This window comes from Pongo pygmaeus, chromosome 20 (assembly GCF_028885625.2).
Source record: "Pongo pygmaeus isolate AG05252 chromosome 20, NHGRI_mPonPyg2-v2.0_pri, whole genome shotgun sequence".
Classification (NCBI taxonomy): domain Eukaryota; kingdom Metazoa; phylum Chordata; class Mammalia; order Primates; family Hominidae; genus Pongo; species Pongo pygmaeus.
Window position 1 is genome coordinate 38,272,750 of NC_072393.2, and position 20,934 is coordinate 38,293,683.

A 20,934-nucleotide genomic window follows, 5' to 3' on the forward strand; every position below is an offset into this window, starting at 1 on the left:
ATCAAAATTAGCCAGGCGTGGTGGAGCACACCTGTAGTCCCAGCTACGACTCAGGAGAGTGAGGTGGGAGGATGGCTTTAGTCCAGAAGGTTGAGGCTACAGTGAGCTGTGATCATGCCGCTGTACTTCAGCCTGGGTGACAGGGCGAGACCCTGTTTCTAAAACAATTCCCAGTTATCTGCCTCTCACCGTAATGCTGTAGCACGTTTTATAAATGTACCCATGTACCTCTGAAGAGTATCAGTGATTTTTTTTTTTTTGAGATGGAGTTTCGCTCTTGTTGCCCAGGCTGAAGTGCAATGTGCGATCTTGGCTCACTGCAACCTCTGCCTCCTGGGTTCAAGCGATTCTCCTGCCTCAGCCTCCTGAGTAGCTGGGATTACAGGCTTGCGCCACCATGCCTGGCTATTTTTTTTGTATTTTTTGTAGAGACAGGGTTTCTCCATGTTGGTCAGGCTGGTCTTGAACTCCTGATCTCGTGATCCACCCCACCTCAGCCTCCCAAAGTACTGGGATTACAGGCATGAGCCACTTTGCCCAGCCATTTTTTAAAAAATTTTTTGTGGAGGCAGAATCTCACTATGTTACCCAGGCTGGTCTTGAACTCCTGGGCTCAAGCGATCCTCTCACCTCAGCCTCCCAGAGTGCTGGGATTACAGGTGTGATCCACCGCACCCGGCCTGGTTGGGGTTTTCTATTTGTAGTCACTCATGACTATTGCATTTGAAATCTCTTTTCTAGATCCTGGAGTCAAAATCTATGGCTGTGCATTACCCCCTGGAAGCTCGGAAGGATCTGAGGTATTGCACGGTCTGACTGACCTTCAGTTTGGTACAATAGCACCTGTTTCTGTATGACTGTGAAATTTTAGGGTTGGAGACAATTTTAGAAATCAGATCCAATAACTATACATTGAAATACTCATACCCTAAAGCTATCCTCATTATATCAGCATACATATTCAGCAACATGCCAGCACCACAGATACCCAGGTCTGTGCAGCTTCATAAAATGGAGTTGGTGTTAGCATCCTTTGTGCCAGAAAGTGATTTAGTCATTTGTAACAGCACCAATGAAAGTCTGCTAATTGTTCTGTGTGGCATTAATCACTGCATTTTCAATTAGTATTTTGTGGGTTTACTTTGCATGATTCAGTGACTCACCTTAATTTTACTTTAAACGGAAATAGGGTGAAGATGATGACTACTTGCCTGATAATGTGACCTTTGCACCCAAAGATGTCACACCTGTGGATTTCACACCTAAAGATAATGTGCACGGTCTGGCCTACAAGGGCCTGGATCCCCACCAGGCACTGTTTGGAACTTCAGGAGAACATTTTAATCTTTTCAGTGGTGGTTCTGAGAGAGCTGGCGATCTTGGAGAAATTGGATTGAATAAAGGAAGAAAATTGGGAATTTCAGGCCAGGTAAAATTATTTTCTATTTTATAAAGGGGGAGTCATTGATAAATGAGTCTACTTTCTTTCTTTCTTCTTTTTAGAGGTTCTTTATTTTCTTTTTTTCCCCCTAATCCTCAAATGGAATCAGGTCAAAGATTCTTTCTTAAAATGCATTTTAAAAATGGTGACTTTACCATTTCATTATTACCGTTTCTTTTTTTTTTTTTTGAGACGGGGTTTCGCTCTGTTACTCAGGCTGGAGTGCAGTGGTGCGATCTTGGCTTACTGCAACCTCTGTCTCCCGGGTTCAAGTGATTCTCCTGCCTCAGCCTCCTGAGTAGCTGGGATTATAGGCATGTGCCACCATGCCCGACTAATTTTTGTATTTTTTAGTAGAGACGGGGTTTCACCATGTTGGCCACGCTGGTCTCGAACTCCTGACTTCAGGTGATCCACCTGCCTCGGCCTCCCAAAGTGCTGGGATTACAGGCGTGAGTCACTGCGCCTGGCCCCCCCACTTTTTTTTTTTTTTTGAGACAGAGTTTCGCTCTTGTTGCCCAGACTGGAGTGCAATGGCGCGATCTCAGCTCACCGCAACCTCCACCTCCTGGGTTGAAGCGATTCTGCTGCCTCAGCCTCCCGAGTAGCAGGATTACAGGCATGGGCCACCACCCCGGCTAATTTTGTATTTTTATTAGAGATGGGGTTTCTCCATGTTGGCCAGGCTGGTCTCAAACTCCTGACTTCAGGTGATCCACCTGCCTCGGCCTCCCAAAGTGCTGGAATTACAGGCATGAGCCACTGTGCCTGGCCACCTTTTCTTTTTATAAACGTGTTTTTTTGTTTGTTTGTTTGTTTTCTCAGTCTTTTAAACAAAAATGCTACTTGTTAGAGGCTCCTTCCTGCAGAGACTAGGAGTTCTTCCAGCGGGCAGTAGAGTAGCAGCGGTCCTTAGACCCCAGCCACCAGCGTTGGCCCAGGCCGCATTGATCAGTCGATGAACATTTCTGCCTTTCTCCTCTCGGAAGCCACATTTCCACCCCTACGCTGCTGCTTGGCTTTGTTCTCCACTCCTCTTCTTGTGCTGGGACCTGGAGCCATGGCTGTTGTGGGGACTGGAGGGCAGCGTTGGCACTGGGGACATGGCATTCACCTCTGGTCATTGTTTTCCAAAAAACTTATGTGTGTGTATTGATCTGGGACCCCCGTTCACTTCTCTCTTGGTGATCTTGAAGTGCTAACGTGGTTTCCAATCACATCCTTAAAGTAGCTTTATAACCCTGAAGATCCCAGACATACCCTAACACCTGTACTCAGTTTGAAACCTTGTTTTTTAAAGGCTTTTGGTGTAGGTGCCCTGGAAGAGGAAGATGATGATATCTATGCCACAGAAACTCTATCCAAGTATGACACTGTTCTGAGGGACGAGGAGCCTGGAGACGGACTCTATGGCTGGACAGCACCCAGGCAGTATAAAAACCAGAAAGGTAATTCGACAGCCGCAAACCTAATGGCAGGACCAAGTGTCAGGGTATCAGGAAGGAGGGGCTGCAAGAGCGATACAGGAGCACCAGCCTCTGTTGTTGGTCAAAGTCACGGTAAGAAACAAAACAAAGAAGCGAGGCCCAGCATGGGAAGTGAAACAAACGCAGGATTCAGACCTGGCTAAGGCCAAAGCCAGCTGTCAAGGTGGGGCCCAGGTGGGAAGGAGGGAGAGGTCTGTAATCAGGGAAAGAGGAATGCCTGGACCAGTGACCACATGGCTGGTCAGAGCTGGCAGTGGGTCAAAGGGAAGCACCCAGAGCTCGAGGAACTGGGCAGGCGGCCAAAGGAGGCCAACACATGCGGCAGGTCAGAAGGTCAGGCCAGGGGACCAGGAGGCAGGTACACCAACAGCCTGCAGCAAGATGGAGCTGGGCGCCCAGTCCATCTTCTCCCTTGAGTCCCTGGCTCTGAGGAGGTTCTTGTTGGGATAAGAGGCCGACATCTCTCAACACAACTTTAACTTCACGCTGTGTTGAAATTTCAAGGTGAATCAGATCCTGTGGTTTGAAGTCACATTTCAGTTGTTTCCAGAAGAGGTGCAGGGCCACACAGTGTAGAGTCGGTATTAGCAGCATGTGATTTGGAGTCAGTCAGACCTGGGTTTGGATGCCAGCTCTCCATTGCCCAGCTTTGTGACCTTAGGCAAGGCTCATAACCTCTCTGGGCATTGGAGTCCACATTTGTAAAGTGAGGATAAAATCCACTCCAGAGGTGGTTGTGAGGATTAAGTGGCATAACTCAGTGTCTGGCATAGCACCTGCCCCAAAGACTGAAGAAGTGGCACCTACTGTTCTTTGGTTATCATACAGTCATGTGTCACTTGACTGGGATGGTATGACAGGGAACCCAGGGTTTTACACAGGACACTGGAAGGGCATGTGTACCCAGTGTTAGGAGACTTAACCTCTGGGTGGTCAGTGGGCTGCTAGTGCTTACTTCCTTTTATTATCCTTCAAATGTTTTTCTTTTTTTTTCCCCTGAGTCATTTAGCTTCTGAGCCTTCTTTCTTTTGCCTCCCTATAGTTTATGATTTATCTCCCCAAACTATGGATTATTTTTATATAACTTAAATGAAGATATATTAATATATCACAATATACTATTTAATTTTAGTACTATATTATAATCAATATACCATTATATATTGTATATGATTTATATTTTATATAATTAATATATCAGTACTGTCAGTATATTATGTAACATGCTAATACATTAATACATAATAATGTATTGATATATGTTAATTATTAATTATTTATTAAAAGTGGTGGGAGAATGAAATTGATAATATCCTATATCTGTTAATATAAATTATATTTAATATTATACAACATATTAATAACATTAATATATCAATCCTTTGATAATTAATGATATGTAATGACATATATTTAAGTCTGCCTGCTGAGCCACATCTTTCACTTTTCCCTCGTGCACCAGCTTTGCCGCCAGCTGATTGGTTCTCACTCCTTCCACTGAGCTCCCAGCCTGTCCTTGTCCCTCTCTGCTGTGGCCTCTCTCCCTCAGCTTCCTCTCTCCCACCCTGCAGGGCCACAACATCTGTAGTTTTGACTGTATGGTTTTCTGTTCAGTGAATCTATCTTTATTTTACCCAGTCTCCATGGTTGATTTTTTACATTTTTAAATTTTTTTTTTTTTTTGAGACAGAGTCTCACTCTGTCAGCCAGGCTGGAGGGCAGTGGCATGATCTCGGCTCACTGCAACCTCTGCTTCCTGGGTTCAAGTGATTCTCCTGCCTCAGCCTCCTGAGTAACTGGGATTACAGGTGTGCACCACCACGCCCAGCTAATTTTTTTTTTTTTTTTTGGAGAAGGAGTTTCGCTCTTGTTGCCCAGGCTGGAGTGCAATGGCCTGATCTTGGCTCACCACAGCCTACGCCTCCCGGGTTCAAGCGATTCTCCTGCTTCAGCCTCCCAAGGAGCTGGGATTACAGGCGCCTGCCACCATACCCTGCTAATTTTTGTGTTTTTAGTAGAGACGGAGTTTCATCATGTTGGCCAGGCTGGTCTTGCACTCCTGACCTCAGGTGATCCTCCCGCCTCAGCCTCCCAGAGTGCTGACGCCCATATAATTTTCTGTAGTTTTAGTAGAGATGGGGATTTCACCATGTTGGCCAGGCTGGTCTTGAACTCCTGACCTCAAGTGATCCGCCTGCCTCAGCCTCCCAAAGTGCTGGAATTATAGACGTGAGCTACCACGGCTGGTCATGTTTGATTTTTAAATTCTCTTTTTTTTTTCCATGATCAATAGGGCTATAATGAATATTTTTCTGATTCTGTCTTTATGTACATTTGTTTATTTCTTCAGAATTCTTCAGAATGAACTCATAAACATGAAATTTCTGGGTTTTGAGATAATACAAATTCCAAGAATGTGAAATTGAATCCCACATTACCTGAAGAACTTTTAGTAAGTTCTAGAAGCTTAAAAAAAAAGCCCAACATGCCAGGTGCGTTGGCTCATGCCTGTAATCCCAGCACTTTGGGAGGCTGAGGCAGGCAGATCATGAGGTCAGGAGATCGAGACCATCCTGGCCAACATGGTAAAACCCCATTTCTACTAAAAATACAAAAATTAGCTGGGTGTGGTGGCATATGCCTGTAATCCCAGCTACTTGGGAGGCTGAGGCACGAGAATCACTTGAACCCAGGAGGCAGAGGTTGCAGTGAGCCGAGATTGTGCCACTGCACTCCAGCCTGGTGACACAGCGAGACTCCATCTCAAAAAAAAAAAAAAAAAAAAGCCCAGCAGGAGTCAAAGCACAAAGAATGGTTTTGTGGGGAGGGGAGAGATGTGGTGGTGCTGAATGATCAGTGGCTAAAAGCTTTAGCTCATCTGCACTGCGGGCTGTTCCTGCTTCAGGCCTGAGCTCCTAGCCTGTGAAAGAGCTTGTGATTGTCATGTAGAAGGGGCTTTTGAGTGCAGAGAATACAGTTCATTTATACGGACTTTTGGCGTAACCAGTACGTGCAGGAAAACCTTGAGAATCAAATCAAAGAGCTTTTGTTGATGGGGTTGTCTCTATGACCAGGAGACGATCCCCACCTCCAGGTCAGAGGGCATTGGTCATTCAGTTCTGTCTGTGATCTTTATGTCTTGTTAAAGATTACAGGCTGACCTGGCATTGCCTTTCATCCCTATTTGGATTGTTGCTAAGGAGATGGCCAGGTAGTCACCCTGTAGTTCTTCACCTAGTTTTACACATGACGCGCTCACAGTTGTGATTTGTATTTTCCTCCATACTTGTCCTCTTGGTGGTTTTTCTTGATCTTTTACTCCACGGGGTATATCCTTTGGTGCTCCTAAGGTACTTTTTCTAAAAGTCACATCAATGTACTTGTCTTGGAGGACCACAGCCTTGTGACCTGGGTAGCCCAATCTGTCGAGGGCGGTGTGGGCTGGGCCCTAGTCACTGAGTCAACAGAGGTGTGGGGCTTTGCTTGCCACTTGTTCTTCCCTTTACTGCTGCTGTTGAGTGATAGCATGTATGATACGTACTATTTATGCTCTTAGAGATAAGAAGTAAAATGCTGACGTGTTCTGTCTTATTCTAATCGTCTCTACTTCTGGAATTAATCTATGACATCATTTTGTAGAATCAGAGAAAGACCTTCGATACATTGGCAAAATTTTGGATGGATTTTCCTTGGCTTCTAAACCTTTATCTTCTAAGAAAGTAAGAAAAACTTTTTTTCTTTCTTTTTTTACTGGTTTAGTTCTTAAAATATTTGCTGCTATCCGATCTGAGTTCTATTAACAACAGGAAAGATAAGTACATTCTGTTTTCAAAAAACAACAGCCTGGTTACTAGTGATTGTCTAGAAAAACATTCTACATTAGAAATATCAGGGCCAGGTGCAATGGCTCATGCCTGTAATCCCAGCACTTTGGGAGGCCGAGGTGGGTGGATCACCTGAGGTCGGGAGTTCAAGACCAGCCTGACCAACATGGAGAAACCCCATCTCTACTAAAAATACAAAATTAGCCAGGCGTGGTGTTGCATGCCTGTAATCCCAGCTACTCAGGAGGCTGAGGCAGGAGAATCACTTGAACCCAGGAGATGGAGGTTGCGGTGAGCCAAGATCACACCATTGTACTCTAGCCTGGACAATGAGCAAAACTCTGTCTCAAAAAAAAAAAAAATCAGTTGGCCAGGCGTGGTGACTCATGCCTGTAATCCCAGCACTTTGGGAGGCTGAGGTTGGCAGTTCACCTGAGGTTAGGAGTTTGAGACCACCCTGGCCAATATGGCAAAATCCCATCTCTACTAAAAGTACAAAAATTAGCCAGGCATGGTGATGGGCGCCTGTAATCCCAGTTACTCGGGAGGCTGAGGCAGGGAGAATCACTTGAACCTGGGTGGCTGAGGTTGCATCGAGCCAAGATCACACCATTGCACTCCAGCTTGGGCGACAAGAGCGAAACTCCATATCAAAAAAAAAAAAAAAAAAAAGGGAATATCAGTCAGTAGCTACATTGTGATAAAAGTATCTAATTGCTATTTTTTTTTTCTTTTGAGACGGAGTCTCGTTCTGTCGCCCAGGCGGCAGTGCAGTGGCACAATGTCGGCTTACCGCAAACTCTGCCTCCCAAGTTCAAGCGATTCTCATGTCTCATCCTCCTGAGTAGCTGTGATTACAGGCATGGACCACCACGACCGGCTAATTTTTGTATTTTTAGTAGAGATGGGGTTTCACCATGTTGGTCAGGCTGGTCTCAAACTCCTGACCTTGTGATCTGCCTGCCTCAGCCTCCCAAAGTGCTGGGATTACAGGCGTGAGCCACCGCGCCCGACCGCTAATGTTTTAAATTCAAACTTCAAGTGAGTGGTTATTTACATGAAGAGAGACATACATTAGAAAGAAGAATGAAATTGCTATGATTCTAGGGGAAATGTAGATTAAGGAAAAGTAGAAAACATTCAGAAAGCCGGATAACCCATAGCCTTGGTTCCTCCCCATGCTCTGAAGCTAGTAGGGGCCAGGTTCCCTGGCCTCCTCAGCTGGGGCCGAGCAGAAGGGAGAGAAGCCGTGTGCAGGTGGGTGAAGTTGGAGGAGAGCTCTGCGTGCCTTTGCAGATAACTTTGTTTTTGTGAGATGCTGTCACAGCCACATGTGAAGCTCTTAGGCCACGTGGTGTTCTTCCTGTAACCACCAAAGTCACATGCTCACAGGCACACTCAGGAGGGAGTTGGGGTGCTGGCCAGCCCAGGAGGGGCGCCTGGCTATTTGCCTTGTCAGCATTCCTGTTTTAGATTGTTTCACGCTTTAATCAGCATTTTGTTTTTTTATTCAGCAAACATTTGTTCAGTACCTCTAAGGCTTGGCCTGTGCTTGTCTGGGACACGGGAGGCCAGAGGACAGCTTTGATTTGTTTCGTTGTGATAGTTCATGTGTTGTGATAACCAGCAGAATATATCTAGGATAGTGTTGGGCATACAGTAAGCTGCTATTATTACTAGAAATGTCAAATAACATTAAAGGAAAATGCAGGTGTTTTACATGTATGAAAAGGAAGCATAAGGCTGGGCACGGTGGCTCACACCTATAATCCCAACACTTTGGGAGGCTGAGGCGGATGGATCACTTGAGGTCAGGAGTTCGAGACCAACCTGGCCAACATGGCAAAACCCCACCTCTACTAAAAATACAAAAATTAGCCAGGCGTGGTGATACGTGTCTGTAAACCCAGCTACTCGGGAGGCTGAGGCAGGAGAATTACTTGAGCCCAGAAGGTGGAGGTTGCAGTGAGCCAAGATTGTGCCACTGCACTCTAGCCTGGGTGACAGAGCGAGACTCTGTCTCAAAAAAAAAAAAAAGAAAAAAAGAAAAGGAAGCATGGTTTAAAAATGATGGAGAAGCACTCACTGGTCCTTAGGATAAATAGGCCAGCCTGGCCCCAGGTAGCTCCCATCCAACAAAGGTAGCAGATACACAAACACAGAGTCGTTGGCAAAGATCCCTAAGTGGAGAGACACAGTCCTGGGGGTTCCTGGCAGTTCGCTGGAGTAGGGTTTTGGGCAGGAACTCTTTAGAGGAGGGCTGTGTTCATCTAGCCTTTCACATACAGATCTAGATGGTTCTCTAGATCTGAATCTAGAGGTCAAACAGAACAATGATTTGGCAGACAAAGAGAGGGAAATACTTTCAATCCAAGGCTGGGCATGGTGGCTTACGCCTGTAATCCTAGCACTTTGGGAGGCCAAAGCAGGCAGATTGCTAGAGTCCAGGAGTTCGAAACCAGCCTGGGCAACATGGCGAAACCCCATCTCTACAAAAAATACAAAAAAAAAAAAAAATTAGCTGGGCGTGGTTGGTATGTGCCTGTAGTCCTAGCCTCTTGGGGGCCTGAGGTGGGAGGATTGCTTGAGGCCGGGAGGTCCAGGCTGCAGTGAGCCGTGATTGGCTGCTGTACTCCAGCCTGGGCGACAGAGTGAGACCCTGTCTCAAAAAAAAAAAAAAAAAAAAAGAAATACTTTGAATCCCATGGAGGATATAGAGAAGTTGTGGACACACTCCTCCTTTCTGCCGTGTTTCTTTGGGTTTTGTGTGGTGTTAATATGAGAGTATTTTCTGGCTGATTTGGGGGTGTGTCTCCAGAAGGTGATGAAGCTAAGTTGATAAAAAAAAAAACAGGATTTCTTGACAATGATAACACCACTCTTTCATGGACTTTCATTGTGCCAGGGGCTTGACCCGGGCTCTGCACTTTAACAACCACCTGGGGAGCTTGGGGAACTCCAGTTATAGCAGACTCTCTGGGGTGGGGCGCAGGCATCAGTATAGTTACAACTACTCAGGCGAGTCCAGCATGCACCTGGGCCTGAGAGCCAGAGGAGAGAGGGGCCGGGAGAGAGGGGTCAGTGCTTTCAGCCACAGGGTTACTTCATCATGGACTTCAGCTTTCACGTAGCTTAAAAATCTAGAGAACATTTCAGTGTGAATTTGGGGGGAAAAATAGTAAAGAAAAGTCTAGAAAATAGCTTAAATAAACACATGTGGATTTGTTAGACCAAGAGCAAGGGAGACCATTTAATGCAGTTATTTAACAATATCTAGTACTTTCCTTTACCTTGTCTGCTGTGCCATCATTCATGCCTGTCAGTATTAAAAATCCCCATATTTCCCAAATAGATTTTCATTTCACTTCCGTCAACTTTTAAATTAAAGTTTTTAAATTCCTGTCCCCACTCCCCTCCTAGCTCCTGGGCCAGGTCCTCTTGGCTCTACTCACATTATTCATAGTAATATCTTGGATGAAAAAAATAGGCCAGGCGTGGTGGCTCACGCCTGTAATCCCAGTACATTGGGAGGCTGAGGTGGGTGGATCATTTGAGGTCAGGAGTTTGAGACCAGCCTGGCCATCATGGTGAAACCCCATCTCTACTAAAAATACAAAAATTAGCCAGGCATGGTGATGCATGCCTGTAATTCCTGCTACTTGGGAGGCTGAGGCAAGAGAACTGCATACCCAGTAGGTGGAGGTTGCAGTGAACTGAGATCGCGCCACTGCACTCCAGCCTGGGCGACAGATCAAGACTCTGTCTCAAAAAAAAAAAAAGAAAAAAGAAAGCCTGAAGCTTCAATTTGCAACTGAAACATAACTAGAAAAAAGAATTCTGAATTTAAAAATAACTACAGTTATTATTATTAATTATTATTTTTGAGATGGAGTCTCACTCTGTCACCCAGGCTGGAGTGCAGTGGTGCGATCTCAGCTCACTGCAACCTCTGCTTCCCAGGCTCAAGCAATTCTCCTGCCTTAGCCTTCCGAGTAGCTGGAATTACAGGCATCCACCACCACACCTGTCTAATTTTTGTATTTTTAGTAGAGACGGGGTTTCACTATGTTGGCCAGGCTGGTCTCGAACTCCTGACCTTAAGTGATCCACCTACCTTGTCCTCCCAAAGCGCTGGGATTATAGGCATGAGCCACTGTGCCCAGCTATTATTATTATTTATTTGTTTTTCTTTTTTTTTGTTGGAGACGGAGTCTCGCTCTGTTTCAGCTCTGCACCGGAGTGCAGTGGCACAATCTCAGCTCACTGCGACCTCTGCCTCCCGGGTTCATGCAACTCTCCTGTCTCAGCACCCCCGAGTAGCTGAGATTATAGGTGTGCGCTACCATGCCTGGCTAATTTTTGTATTTTTAGTAGAGATGGGGTTTCACCATGTTGGCCAGGCTGGTCTTGAACTCCTGATCTCAGGTGATCCACCCGCCTTGGTCTCCCAGCATGCTGGGATTACAGGCATGATCCACTGTGCCTGGCCCCGACTATTATTTTAAAAAATTTTTTTTTTAGTTTTATAGAGATGGGGTCTCATTCTGTTGCCCAGGCTCGTCATGAACTCCCAGTCTCAAGCAATCCTCCCATCTTGGCCTCCCAGAGTGCTGGGATTATAGGTGTGAGCCACTGTGCCCAGCCATTATTTTTCTTCCATGCTTTGAATGGTATTTTTTCTAAATTTTCTGATGTACAGTGGGCCAGCCCTACCTGTAGGCCCTGACATTTATGATCTATTGTCATCTTTATAGTTCTTATCCTATAAAACAGGCACATTAGCTTCTTTCTGTAGAAATAGGTGGGAGGATATTCGAAATGCCTGACCACTGGAACACGGTGGTTCTCGTGACCCTCCAGGTCCAGAGGGGATGCTGGCTGGACCTCTGGCCAGCCTGTTCTTGTGCTACCGGCCTGCTGAGTGTTAACCCAGGAAGGGGCGGGGTTTTAACAAGGCTCAGAGGTAACAGGTTTTCCTGATTAAATCACACATGATCTTGCAGCCTGTTTTTTCTGGGTTTTGTCTTGTTTTGTTAAGATCTATCCACCTCCAGAGTTGCCAAGAGACTATCGACCAGTGCATTATTTCAGACCCATGGTGGCCGCCACCTCTGAAAACTCACACTTACTGCAGGTATTATCAGAGTCAGCTGGAAAGGCAACGCCTGACCTAGGGACACACAGTAAGCACCAACTGAATGCCTCCAAACGGGCAGAGTTGCTTGGAGAGACGCCTATTCAAGGTATGTGCCATGGAGAAGACGGAAATCATTTCACATAACTCGAGTTATCAGAATCAAAATGGAAAGTTGTCGTTTTCCCACTGAAGTTTTTTACATGAATTTGTATTCCCAAACTGTGGAAATAACACTATTTATTGTAAATGGCATACGTAATAGTGTGCATATCTTTTACTTCTTTTTTTAAGTTTTATTTTTAAACTTATTTATTTTGAGATAATGTCTAGGTCTGTCACCCAGGCTGATGGCAGTGATAACTCTCTATAACCTGGAACTCCTGGGTCCAAGCGATCCTCCACCTCAGACTCCCATGTTGCTGGGACTATAGGCATGTGCCACCACCACACCTGGCACATTTTTTAAATAGAGATGAGGGTCTCACTATGTTGCCCAGGCTGGTCTGGAACTTCTGGCTTCTCAAAGTGCTGGGATTACAGGTGTGAGCCTCTGCGCCCAGCCAAGGCTTGTTTTTCCACCTTCAGTTTGGTTGATGTCATTCAAATCACAACTTTTGTTGTAAGCTCAGCTGTTTTCAGACTTGTGATAATTATCAGGGAATGTGGTTAAGGTGCCTTCCCCTTCTCTGCACAGCCTGGGAGAGTATGTTTTCTTCCTCCTGGGGATCGCATTGTGTAACTCTTCTCCCGAAAGTCTGAAAGGGATGAATGCGTCTGAAAGTCTGGAAAGATATGGAGAATCCCCTGCAGGGTGCAGCAGAAAAGACCCACCATGAGAGGTGGACTTGGACTCTTAGGGGCTCGGGTCTCACTGCCATAGGGAACCCAATAGGTATCTCGTATAATTGGCAAACAGAACCCTTGGTTCCCCACCCCCATCACACACTGCGCTTCCTCATCTAAGTCTTCTCATCTCAGGAAATGGTGCCACCGTGATCCACTGCTCGGACTAGGATGTAGGCGGCCTAATTCTTTTTTTTTTTTATTTTTAATTTTTATTTTTTTATTATACTTTAAGTTCTAGGGTACATGTGAACAACGTGCAGGTTTGTTACGTATGTATACATGTGCCATGTTGGTGTGCTGCACCTATTAACTCGTCATTTACATAAGGTATATCTCCTAATGCTATCCCTCCCCCCTTCCCCTGGGAGGCCTAATTCTTAGCTCCTCTCTTTTCGGTCCTCCCCCACCCTCCTTGACCCTCCCCAGCCCTCAGTGAGTCCTCTCGGCTCTACCCACATGTGTGGGGGTTCCGTCCACTACTCATCTGCATTTCCATGGCCTCCCGGGTTTGAGCCCCGCTCCTCCACCTGGACCGTTGCTGCGGTCTCCTTGGTGGTCTCCTTGTTTCCCGTCCATCCCCCTGTAGACTGTTCCCCTCACCAGCAGCTGGATGAGGCCAACTATACCAGCCAGCACCTCTCCCACCTACAGAAACCTCCAGGCTCCCCACGAGGCCCTGTGCGGCCCCGCCCCTGCCCGCCTTTCAGGCTGCACCATCCACCACCTTCCCTTACCCTCCCACAGTGTAGCGTCCTCCTACTCCTTTCCTCCCCTTGAACATGCCATCACCCATGACACTGCCTAAGGGCCTTTGTGTTTGCTGTACCTCCCTTTCTGTTCTTCCCTCATATTTTTGTGAATCTGGCTCTTTTTTTTTTAGCTTATGACTTATCTCGAATGTTATTTTCTTCCAGCTTCCCCGACCACCATATAATCTGGTTATCTGCCTGTCCCCTCTACCAGCCCGCTCACGCAAGCCCCCCTCAGTCACATCATCCTGTTTTTTTTCATAGCCCTCCTCTATTGAGGACCAGCGTATTGCTCCTTGGCTTCTTTCCTGTCTCCACTGCCCTCCAAGCTCCTGGGCCAGGTCCTGGCATGGAGTTGGCACTCATGAGTGTTTGTGCCATTAGTGAGGGCTTGCTGGGGAGCTGTGCTCGGAACCAGGGCTAGTGGTGGTGGACTGCAGGTCTGGAGCCGGGGATGTCAGGTTCCCAATCCTGGGATCACTCACGTGCCCTGTAAGTGTGCATGTATTAACTTCCATTTTTGCTGACTATAAAACAGGAATCTTGGCTGGGCACAGTGGCTCCTGCCTGTAGTCCCAGAACTTTGGGAGGCCAAGGTGGGATGATCTCTTGAGCCCAGGAGTTGAGACCAGCTTGGGAAACATGGTGAAATCCTGTCTCTACAAAAAATTCAAAAAGTAGCCGGGCATGGTGGTGTGTACCTGTGGTCCCAGCTACTCAGGAGGCTGAGGTAGGAGGATCACTTGAGCCCGAGAGGTGGAGGTTGCAGTGAGCCATGATCACACTACTGTACTCCAGTCCAGGTGACAGAGCGAGACCATGTCTCAAAAAAAACATAGGAATCGGCCGGGTGTGGTGGCTCACGCCTGTAATCCCAGCACTTTGGGAGGCCGAGGCGGGTGGATCACCTGAGGTCAGGAGTTCGAGACCAACCTGGCCAACATGATGAAACCCTGTCTCTACTAAAAATACAAAAAGTTAGCCAGGCATTGTGGCACATGCCTGTAGTCCCGGCTACACGGGGGGATGAGACAAGAGAATCGCTTGAACCCGGGAGGTTGCAGTGAGCTGAGATCGTGCCATTGCACTCCAGGCTGGGCAATAGAGCAAGACTCCATCTAAAAAAAAAAAAAAAATAAGAAGAATCTCAATTTTTATCACTGTCTAGTCCACAGGGATATATGAATATAAATGAAACACTAAACATAAAATACTCATCCCCAATTATGTAAATTTGTGATATTGAAATGTATGTACAGAGAAACGTAAATGTGGTTGTCTTATGACTCTTTTCATCTCTTCTAATTACTGTTTTTATTTAGGTTCAGCTACTTCAGTGTTAGAATTTCTGTCCCAAAAAGACAAAGAAAGAATCAAAGAAATGAAGCAGGCAACTGACTTGAAAGCGGCTCAGCTCAAGGCCAGGAGTCTGGCCCAGAACGCTCAGAGCAGCAGAGCCCAGCCCTCCCCTGCAGCGGCTGCTGGGCACTGCTCTTGGCACATGGCATTAGGTGGTGGGACGGCCACCCTAAAAGCCAGCAACTTCAAGCCTTTCGCCAAAGATCCAGAAAAGCAAAAGCGATACGAAGAGTTCTTAGTACACATGAAACAGGGTCAGAAAGGTGGGTGCTGGGCCTGGGTGTCCCATATCTCGGCCAGGGCGGGGTCATATTCTCACTGTTCTCATCCTAGACCCATATTTACAGTTGAGGTATCCCGTTCTGTCAGTGTTTTTGCTTTATCCTGCTGCAAATAGTGCAGAGGTTTCAGGCCTTGGCTCTTGACCTCAGAAAGCAAGAACATTTGGCTTACGTTCCTCCATATCTCAGGCCAAAGCTAGCTGTTTAAGCCGAGAACACAGCTGGCGGTGGCCGGTCCTTACAGGCCGTTTGGTGTTTGCAAGTGCTTGACTGCTACAAGCATTGTATTCACATTTCATATCAACATCATCTTCTACCTCATCTGAAGATCCTAACCATCTACTCCTGACTCATAGTCTAAAATTTGACTTAAAACAATAGTTAGCTATTGAACCGTTACAGAGGGAAAACACTTTGTGATCTGTGAAGTAAATAGGGCAAGAATGAGGAAAGCGGTTGCTGTTGTATGCAGTAGTCCTCGTGAGAGGTTATCAGTAAATTACAGGGTTGTTTTTTAAAAACAGATCTTTGCGGAATGTAAAGTCTATTTACTGTGCCTTAACTCTCTACTAAGAACCTACATCACTAATGTTTATTTGCTTTAAAAAAAAAAAAAGGTTAGTGAAAGAGTGTTTTTCTGCCAAAACATAGGGATGTGGTTGAGGTGAACTTATCACTGCCTGGGAGTGGTGACAAGTTCCTTACTGCTGAAGATTTAACCAACCATTAGCCTCTCAAATGGTTTTCTCTGTTATGTTTGGTAGACAGAATTCAATAAAGCATCATTTTGGCTGGGGATGGTGGCTTATGCCTGTAATCGCAGTACTTTGGGAGGCTGAGATGAGGATTGCTTGAGCCTAGGAGTTCAAGACCAGCCTGGGCAACATAGTGAGATCCTGCCTGTACCAAAAAAAAAAAAAAAGTATATATAAAATATATATTTTTTATATATATATATACATAATTATTTATTTATTTTTTTGAACAGAGTCTTGCTCTGTTGCCCAGGCTGGAGTGCAGTGTCAGGATCTTGGCTCACTGCAATCTCAGCTCACTGCAACCTCCACCTCCCAGGTTCAAGTGATTATCCTGCCTCAGACTTCTGAGCAGCTGGGATTATAGGTGTGTGCCACCACGCCTGGTAATTTTTTGTTTCCTGTCTCTACTAAAAATACAAAAAATTAGCCAGGCATGGTGGCGGACGCCTGTAGTCCCAGCTACTCGGGAGGCTGAGGCAGGAGAATGGTGTGAACGTGGGAGGCAGAGCTTGCAGTGAGCGGAGATCATGCCACTGCACTCCAGCCTGGGAGACAGAGCGAGACTCCATCTCAGAAAAAAAAAAAAAAAAGAAAAAAGAGAGATGGGGTTTCACCATGTTGGCCAGGCTGGTCCCGAACTCCTGACCTCAAGTGACCCACCCGCCTCAGCCTCCCAAAGTGCTGGGATTACAGGCATGAACAACTGTGCCTGCCCTAAATTTTTTTTAAAAAAGCACAATTTTGAAGGAAAGAGCAATATTACCTGCCAAATACCTCGCCATTCCCATAGTCATAAAAACAAGGATAAGGACTTATGAAATATACAGGGATACAGTGGTGCCCAGCAGATGTTCTCTTGTAAGCCCCATGTTTTTCTGCAAAGTGAAGCTGCTTCTTGTTCTCTGCCCTGCAGATGCTCTGGAACGCTGTCTGGACCCCAGCATGACAGAGTGGGAGCAAGGCCGCGAGCGGGATGAGTTTGCCCGGGCGGCCCTGCTGTACGCGTCTTCCCATTCGACCTTGTCCTCCAGGTTCACTCACGCCAAGGAGGAGGATGACTCAGATCAGGTCGAAGTCCCTCGAGACCAAGAGGTCTGTTGTCACCATGTCCCTTACCTGGTGAACTTTAATATTAAAGCACTGCCTAGCCAAAATTGTTTTTTCTGTTTTTTTTTTGAGATGGAGTCTCTCTCTGTCGCCCCGGCTAGAGTGCAGTGGTGTGATCTCAGCTCACTGCAGCCTCCGCTTCCTGGGTTCAAGCGATTCTCCTGCCGCAGCCTCCCAAGTAGCTGGGATTACAGGCGCTCGCCACCACACTATCTAATTTTTGTATTTTTAGTAGAGATGGGGTTTCACCATATTGGCCAGGCTGGTCTTGAACTCCTGACCTCAGGTGATCCACCTGCCTGGGCCTCCCAAAGTGCTAGGATTACAGGCATGAGCTACCACGCCCGGCCGAGCCAAATATTTTTAATCCCTCGGTGAGAAGATCAAAATATACATGGTATAGGAGAATAGGAAACCATTTTATGCCTTAGTTTCCAATGTATTGGAGCATAAATGTTATAGCACAAACTTTTTTCGCAGTTCTAGAAGACTGCTTGAAAATTTTAAATAGGAGAGCAGTCAGGTCAATGGTGTGGCCACTTGATGAAACAGAATGCATGTCTTTTTCCAGAATGATGTCAGGGACAAGCAGTCGGCCGTGAAGATGAAGATGTTTGGGAAGCTCACCCGAGACACGTTTGAGTGGCACCCTGACAAGCTTCTATGTAAGAGATTTAATGTCCCTGACCCTTATCCAGAGTAAGTTGGATAAACGTTTATATCAGTACAAAATGTATTCTAATTTTCCCCTTACATACTCATATAAATTCTTATTTTTTCCACATGAACTTATTTGCATATCCCTGGATATACACATCTACACATTTTATAGATTTGCTTTGATAAATTACTTCTATAATTTGTTACTAAAACAAAATCTGGATAGCAAACTTTATTCCATATTGAAGCTATGAAACTCAGATATGTCAAGTTACAAAAGCATTATGCCTCTCTCATTTGCCACCTTCTTATTGCTGCTCATGTGGTTTACATTTATAATGTTACTTATGTTTTTTAATTATCATTATAAAAGTTAAACACTTTCTTGTTTGATTAATAACACTTCAGGAGGTGGGGTGTGGTGGTGCACACTTGTAATCCTAGCTTGGGAGGCCAAGGCAGGAGGATGGCTTGAGCCCAGGAGTTCGAGGTCAGCCCAGGTAACATATTAAGACCCCACCTCTAAAAAATCAAACAAACAAACAGAACACTTCAAGATAGTAGGCCGGGTGCAATGGCTCACGCCTGTAATCCCTGTATTTTGGGAGACTGAGGCAGGCAGATCACTTGAGGTCAGGAGTTCGAGACCAGCCTGGCCAACATGGTGAAACCCCGTCTCTACTAAAAATACAAAAAATTAGCCTGATGTGATGGTGCACGCCTATAGTCCCAGCTATTTGGGAGGCTGACGCAGGAGAATTGCTTGAACCTGGGAGGCGGAGTGAGCCAAGATTGTGCCATTGCACTCTAGCCTGGGTGACAAAGCGAGACTCAATCTCAAGAGAAAAAAAAACAAAACAAAAAGATAGCATATGTAGTCAAACCAGAGACTGTCAGAAACTTTAGGTATATTTTTATCAGTGGAGCTTTTCCTTAATGGAAATCCATTTTCAAAGTTAAATTCTTGTCCTTATCATAATAAGGAAAAACTCATGGGACCTAAAGTCAGTCACCCAGATTCTCGAACTGCTTTGAGAAGTGAAAGCATCTTAGGAGACTTTTTAGTCATGCAGAAGAGGTGGAAAACTTGAGATGGAAAGCTTTTCAGGAGGTGGATTTTGTCCTACTGGTTGTTACTAAAATGATTCTTTTTTCAATTCCCAGTTCAACTTTGGTTGGCTTACCACGAGTGAAGCGTGACAAGTACTCAGTCTTCAACTTTCTGACGCTCCCAGAGACAGCTTCCTTGTCCACCACTCAAGCATCAAGTGAAAAAGTATCACAGCACCGAGGTCCCGACAGTGAGTAGGGTGTCCCCGGGGTCTCTGATTGATCAGGGCCTCAACCCCTAGCCTGTAGGAAGACAGAATTAAAGGGTAGTTTAGTCCTAACAATGTGAATGGTGCATATTCTCCCTCTGTTGAGGGAATTACTCTTACTAATAACTTAGCTCATGTTGTAATGGTCCAGATGTTTACTCTTTGGGGTTGGGGCTCTGTCGCTGCCTCTGCCACCTACCTCCCCAGGACCCCGCACAGTGCCAGGCCACCCCATAGTAGGCACGCTGACATTCTGAGTGAATGAAAGAGCAGTGGTGAAGAACTTGCCTTTTTGTTGCTAATGCTGGAGTTACATCTATGTCCTACCTTTCAGAATCAAGAAAACCATCCAGATGGGATACCTCTAAACACGAAAAGAAAGAAGATTCCATTAGTGAATTTTTAAGTTTGGCTAGATCAAAAGCCGGGCCACCTAAACAAGAGTCCAGCCCCTTAGTAAACAAAGAGGAAGAGCATGCACCAGAATCATCCGCAAATCAGGTATTTGGGGCTTCCAGATTCTCTTTGCCACGCTGAGTGTGGCCCTTGCTTTTCTCTTTGGTGATGCTTTCTCCTCGTGACTCACCAGCAGAGGCAGCCAACTATTGATCCATTTCCCCTTAAAGGCCATTTGGCTTGTTTCTAACTTTGGCTATAACAAGTAAAGCTGCTAGGAGCATTCATGTGCAGGTTTTTGTGTGAATGTAAGTTTTCATTTCTCTAGAGTACAAACCTAGTAGTGGGAATCCTGGAAAATATGTACGTGTATATTTAACTTTATAAGAAGCTGTCAAACTGTATTCCAAAGTTATTTTTGCCTTATGTATTTTGAAGTGCACTTCTTAGGTGCATATACATTTAGGATTGCTATTTCTCTGTCTCTTTTTTTTTTTTTTTTTGAGATGGAGTCTTGGTCTGTCCCCCAGGCTGGAGTGCAGTGGCATGATTTCAGCTCACTGCAAGCTCTGCCTCCCCTCCCGGGTTCAAATGATTCTCCTGCCTCAGCCTCCCAAGTAGATGGAACTACAGGTGCACACCACCATGCCTGGCTAATTTTTGTATGTTTAGTAGAGATGGGGTTTCACCATGTTGGCCAGGCTGGTCTTGAACTAGGATTGCTATTTCTTTTTGGTGAATTGATCTTTTTTTTTTCTTTGACACCGGCTTTTACTCTGTGCCCAGGCAGGAGTGCAGTGTTGTGATAATGGCTCATTGCAGGCTCGAATGCCCAGGTTCAAGCAATCCTTCTGCCTCAGCCTCCCGAGTAGTTGGGACTGCGGGCACACACCACCATGCCTGGCTAATTTTTTTTTTTTTTTTTTTTTTTTTTTTTTTAGAGAAAGGGCCTTGCTATGTTTTTCCAGGTTGGTCTCAAACTTCTATTCTCAAGCAAACCTCCTGCCCTGGCCTCCCAAAGTGCTGGGATTACAGGCGTGAGCCACCATGCCCAGTTGACCCTTTTAACATTATGTAATATCATCTTTATCCCTGGTAATTTTCTTTAGATTAGTGTTTGCGTAGTATATATTTTTTCATCTTCTTTTTAACACATCTGTTTCATTATATTTAAGGTGGGTTTCTTTTTTTTTTTGAGATGAAGTTTTACTGTTCTTGCCCAGGCTGGAGTACAATGGCGCTGTCTCGGCTCACCGCAGCCTCTGCCTCCCAGGTTCAAGCAATCCCCCTGCCTCAGCCTCCTGAGTAGCTGGGATTACAGGCAGGCACCACCACGCCTGGCTAATTTTGTATTTTTAGTAGAAACGGGGTTTCTCCATGTTGGTCAGGCTGGTCTTGAACTCTTGACCTCAGGTGATCTGTCCGCCTCAGCCTCCCAAAGTGCTGGGATTACAGGCATGAGCCACTGCGCCCAGCTAAAGTGGGTTTCTTATAAACACCATGTCACTGAGTCTTTCTTAAAATACATTTTGATAATTTATATTGAACATTTGCATTTAATATGATCATT

The 20,934-nt window shown here is 45.7% G+C and overlaps 1 protein-coding gene across 2 annotated transcripts in view; it reads left to right on the forward strand.

Moving 5' to 3' along the window:
- The window catches only part of GPATCH1 (G-patch domain containing 1), a 49,893-nt gene that overhangs the window by 14,132 nt on the left and 14,827 nt on the right, over positions 1-20,934 (forward strand). Inside the window, exons 6-15 of one of the 2 annotated variants that reach the window (XM_054464683.2) lie at positions 742-800; positions 1,190-1,429; positions 2,742-2,889; positions 6,568-6,647; positions 11,791-11,995; positions 14,807-15,106; positions 16,796-16,974; positions 17,561-17,688; positions 18,814-18,950; positions 19,303-19,469. In XM_054464683.2, coding sequence (XP_054320658.1) covers positions 742-800; positions 1,190-1,429; positions 2,742-2,889; positions 6,568-6,647; positions 11,791-11,995; positions 14,807-15,106; positions 16,796-16,974; positions 17,561-17,688; positions 18,814-18,950; positions 19,303-19,469 — 1,643 coding nt within the window. The remainder of the gene's footprint in view (positions 1-741; positions 801-1,189; positions 1,430-2,741; positions 2,890-6,567; positions 6,648-11,790; positions 11,996-14,806; positions 15,107-16,795; positions 16,975-17,560; positions 17,689-18,813; positions 18,951-19,302; positions 19,470-20,934) is intronic. The other variant, XM_063658632.1, reaches the window with a different exon arrangement.